Genomic DNA, 5204 nt, shown 5'->3' on the forward strand with positions numbered 1-5204 from the left:
GTATTTGACTTCTAAAACACACCACAGCGGTCACCGGGTCGTAATTGGATGTGCGGCATGAAGAATTATTATTATTATTTTTTTTAATAAGCATTGTCATCGAAGCCTTTCTGGACAATCTGGCTTGGCAACACGCTCAGCTATTTGCTGAGCCGTGATTGATTGGACTTGGGCGTGGAGAATTTGCATATAGCAGCAACGGGAGCAACACACCCACACGTCGAGAATCCGGCGGATGGCGGGGGAGCTTCGCGTGAGTCTGTTTGCGGTGATGTACGACAAACTGTGAAGACGGACAAAGTTTGCCACATTACCTCACACGGGTAAGCAGCTGAAGAATTGCGTGACGCGGTGATAAGTGTTTTTGTTGTCAGGATGGAAGATGGAAACGGTTGGACGGAGGAACCGGAGCAACTTGAGCCTCCTTTGCCCCTCAAGTCTGATGATGAGGATGATGGGAACCAACTTTTCTTTCCGCTTGCTTGCCGCTACATGCACACTAACAGTAAGATGAAAATAGTAGATCCAGTGTGAGTTCTTTAGTCCTCAATATATTGAATATTCAACCAAAACAAGAAGGAACAGGGCAAGTCTCGCTTATTTAGTCCTCTCTGTCACTTACTTCGCTTGTGACACTTTGAGAACGGATATGTGACCGCTAACAGTGCAGCAACACATGTAGGCAGACAATATAACGATACTCACCCTGCGTATATTCTTTATCTTCTGCGTTGAAATGGGAAAAGCTTGTAGCTCGGGTTTGGAACGGCTCATTTATTGTTTAAGTACAATGCTGTCGTACACTGGTAAAGGTTCAACAATGATAACATTTTAAAGGGATATCAAAAATAATAACAATATCAATTGCACAAAATGGTATAATATCGATAGTGTATAAACCCACAGATTTCCACCCTGGAATGTGTCAAGGCTTGAGTCGTCACTGTGCTGTTTGCTGCCAATGGCGTAGAAGCCCCGAGCTGCCCTCCAAAAACTGGTAAGACGACAACAACAAATTTAAATACCAGGATGGGGGAAAGTAACGCAGTACAAATATGTCGATGTGGCATATATCTCAGTTGAAACCGTATATGTGTTTGGCTCAAACATACCTCGCATGAGCACATTTCCGACCTTTGTCTTTTGGGAAACTGCTTCAAGTCTTTTGTGCGTCAGGATACGACGACAGGTGCCACCGGGCGTCTCGGTGAACGTGCCGCACTTCTCTGCGCCACCCGAGGAGCTCGTATCGAGGGTCGGCGATGGGATGCCGATACCGGCGGCGGCTTCCTCCGCGGCTTCCTCTCATATAGCACGGAGACGAAGAAGCCTGCCAAAAGAGTCGAGTAAGTCGCGTTGTAGTTTGGCACTCGTCATCTCTCATTGTGTCATCACGGCACAAGTTTCCCGTTCCCTCCTAATGTCTGTCTCCATGTTATGTTCATTCAAGGCATTGAGTGGCGCAGGAGGGGCGGGGCTAAAATAATACAGTGATCCCTCGCTATTTCGCGGTTCGTTTATCGCGGCGTCAGTGTAATGCGGATTTTTCAAAATATATTCATTAAAAAAAAATAAATCATATACTGTATATGGAGTACAGTACTGTACATGTTGCTCTATGGGACTCGCTGTTGTTTTGCTGATTCAGCATTTTGCAGCTTCTCAAGGACCGTTTGTGGACTTAAAAAAAAAAGTTAATTGGTCGCTACTTCGCGGATTTTCATTTATCGCGGGTGGTTTTGGTCCCCATTAAGCGCGATAAACGAGGGATTACTGTAGTTGATGTGATTCTTTGGCGAAAAAAAAAACATGAAAACAAAACGGAAATAAAAGAGTCACTCTCAAATGAAAAGCAAACATCACGTATGTGTTTATGCTTAATGTTTACGCTTACTGAAAAAGATGAGAAAATGTCATAATTGGCCTTCAGAGAAATAAAATGCGACATGAAAATTTCTCTACTGTTGCTTATTACGGAAGTGAAGCTATAAAATTAAGCAAGGTTGTAATTGAAATGGGAAAAAAAGAGAAATGTTATAAGCGTCCGTCAACACAGAAGCTAAAAAACGAAAACCAGACAAAACAATTCATCATCGTCGAAACAAAACAAAAAAAAAAACAACAAAATGTTCAAAACGTTCATTAAGATAAAACGAAAACTAAATTAGTCAACTTAGCTGTAACTGTTCTTCATCAGAAACATGAAACAGAAAAATGAGAACTGTGTAACTTTCCATCAACACAAAACCAAAAAAAAAAAAAGAAAACGTCGTCGCAATCCATCATAGCAGAAGTAAAACAATTAAGAGAAAGCCAAACTGTCCATCATTGCACGGGTGGTTAAAAAAACAGAATGTGTATTATATTATATATAAATATTATTATTTGCTATATTTAATCAGGAATTATTTTGTAGGCTATCAACACAAGATAACAAACAACAATCAATCGAATCTGCTTGTTGGTTAGCTTTTTTTTTATCATCTATGTAATCAATGTATTTCTTGAAACAATTGATTTTCAAGTACATATGCTTTGATGGATTTTGTGGTCAGGAAACATCTTCATCACCTACTCCTCGGATTCGTCTTGTGAGATGATCGGGCTTGTTGACTTCCTCTCCAAAAATGGCTTCCAACCTGCTGTAAAGCCAACCTTTTTTTTTTTTTTTTTTTTTAACACAAATATCTTTTTTTTTTTTTTTTTTTTACATACAATGGTGCCTTGAGAAACGAGATCACTTGGTTCTGTGATCATGCTCTTAACTCAAAACGCGCATATCTCAGATTCTCAGTAAAAAATAAAAATATGTGGTTTGTTTTTAAACACGTGACGCTTCTAGAGTGAATGCTGGTCATTAGCCTGTCTATGGCGTTTTGCATTATTTCTTCGAATTAAGTTAAGCTGGCTTCTAAATAACATTTGACAGCAAACTTCAACTGGAGTGGCAAAAAAACAGCTTGAGGCCTCTATTTTTGAAGGACTGTTCTAACGGTTGCTTATTGTGAACTTAGTTGAGAGGAGTTCACTGCACACACATTCCAAATTTGTGCTCACAAGTCAAACCAAAAAAAAAAAAAGAAAAAAATCCCAAGGGCAACTTGCATGTCGAAAAGCCCATACAACGGGACACTCGTTTCTCAAGGCACCATTGTATTATATTAAAAAAATCATAATGCTGGAATGTTAATGGCACAGGTGGACACAGCTGATGGGCCCCTGACAAACACAAATGTCACCGCCTGGGAGAACACAATCAGGAAGGATGTAAGTGAATGGCACAACTTTTCTTTCCTATTATTAGTATCTTTTAATTTATATTTGGTCATGATTTTTGAGGAGGGGAGACATTTCCGTATGTATTTTTTTCCAATTTAAAAAAAATGCCTTCCATTGGTTTTTTTTTTCCCAAATGTGATGACAAGCAACATTTCTCACAAATTTCTATACATTTATTTTGAGACGGTAATTTGATGACTTTAAATGTGTTTGAATGACATTGAGGACAACAAAAGAGAGCATAATAGAGGGTACCGGGCGATAAAAATGTGAGAAACAGGCATTTTTTAAGATGGGAAATAAATACACATGTTTAAAAAGATTGAATGATCAAATATGATTGCCATCCCCGGAAGGATTCCAATAATTGTGTTTATTTTCCTGGCAGCCATCCACCCCTATCATTGTGGCTATCAGTCCACGCTACAAGGCAGACATTGAAAGCTGCGTTGTGAACACCCGCGGCGGTCTGCACACTAAATACATTTACTCCATGGTAAGAATTGGATTTTAAAAAAAGTCCACACGCCCCTGGTCAAATTCCGTCTTTTTTTTTTTTGTTGTTGGGTTTTTTTGAGGGGGGTGGAATTAGACTAATGTGGTTGCGCAATTCTGTGCACGTTCTTATGTCTGGGTTCAGAGTTAACCATTCACACTCAAACTCATTTAATTGAGAGTTCACTCACAACAGCTAGCGTTTAAGGTGCGTCACTTCTATTTTCTGATTTTAAACATTTTTTTCCTTTAAGATGCAGCATGAATTTATCCAACAGGGCAGCTTGAACTTCCGGTTCATCCCTGTGCTCTTCCTCAAAGCCTCCCAGGTTATCTTTTCCTCCTCATTTATTTATTTATTTTGCTTGATGGCGACGTAGTTTGCTGAGCATTTATCCGTGCTGTGTCTCCGTGCAGAAGGATGTTCCGGGATGGCTTCAGAACACGCGCGTCTACCGCTGGCCCCGGGACACGGATGACCTGTTGCTGCGACTGTTAAGAGAGGAGAGATTTGTTCCTCCTCCAGTGCCCGTGGAGCTCACCGTCTTCATCACACCTGTGGTTGCCACACCTTAAATCCGACTGTTGTATCTCTATAGATGGGTCATTACAGAATCGGAGGACAGTTCAGGTACCGATCATTTTCTTATCTCTTCAACAGAAAAACAACAATGATTATTATTATCTAGTATGATTTGATTTGATTTGTCTTTGAATATTTTGCTGTCTGGCGCAACATTGTTCCAGATACTTAGGCCACTGAAAAAAATAATATACCTTGTAAAATTTTGCTGAATAGATCATTTACAAATGTACTTTTTTTACAGCACAGTTCAGTTGTATTTAACTTGAGTACCGGTACACTAAATAATCTTTTTAGCTGTAAAACCTCTGCCTCTGTATTTTTTCTGTGTGGTTGACTAGTTGTTTGGCACACGCAGATTCAACCTATTTGCGGAATTTTATTTTATTTTTTGGCTTTGTTCAATATTTCCTTTAATATGTTTTGTAATTAAAATGTATTTTTTAGGAGGATTCTGGTGGGGATTTCTGTGTATAATTGACGCCGCTTATAAATGCACTGAAGAAAATAAACAAGTGTAAAAATATAGATAGATAGATTTTTTTTCTTCTCAGCCGAATCAGTCAAAAAATGTTTTTTTTATTTTTGGATTATTTGAGACGCAGGTGTTTTGATTTAAAACTCACTATTCTTGAAATGAATCTGTAGTTTTTTTCCTCACTAGGGGCGCCCTTTTTTCCTGAGAGGTCATTTAGTGTACCCCCCCACCCACTTTGACCTCCAAAAATGGTGTGTGAGAGCAGCTGTGCTAAGAATAACTCTTCGTGGGGGTAAAGTTACCTCGTCGTGTTATGTTCCGTGTACTACCCCGTGCAAAAATCACCCGCCCCCACCCGCATCCCGCTCC

The 5204-nt window shown here is 39.7% G+C and overlaps 1 protein-coding gene across 1 annotated transcript; it reads left to right on the forward strand.

The window, feature by feature from the left end:
- Positions 1-236: 236 nt before the first annotated feature.
- Positions 237-4885, forward strand: LOC147196457 (E3 ubiquitin ligase TRAF3IP2-like). Its single transcript, XM_086127165.1, has 8 exons — positions 237-505; positions 907-997; positions 1177-1346; positions 2556-2644; positions 3199-3267; positions 3668-3775; positions 4029-4103; positions 4192-4885. Exons 1-8 carry the CDS (start codon positions 376-378, stop codon positions 4348-4350), a joined length of 891 nt encoding a protein of 296 aa, XP_085983291.1. The 5' UTR covers positions 237-375; the 3' UTR covers positions 4351-4885.
- The last annotated feature ends 319 nt before the right edge of the window (positions 4886-5204 follow it).

This window comes from Hippocampus guttulatus, chromosome 13, assembly GCF_054856545.1.
Source record: "Hippocampus guttulatus isolate MCC_2025c chromosome 13, RoL_Hgut_1.0, whole genome shotgun sequence".
NCBI lineage: Eukaryota > Metazoa > Chordata > Actinopteri > Syngnathiformes > Syngnathidae > Hippocampus > Hippocampus guttulatus.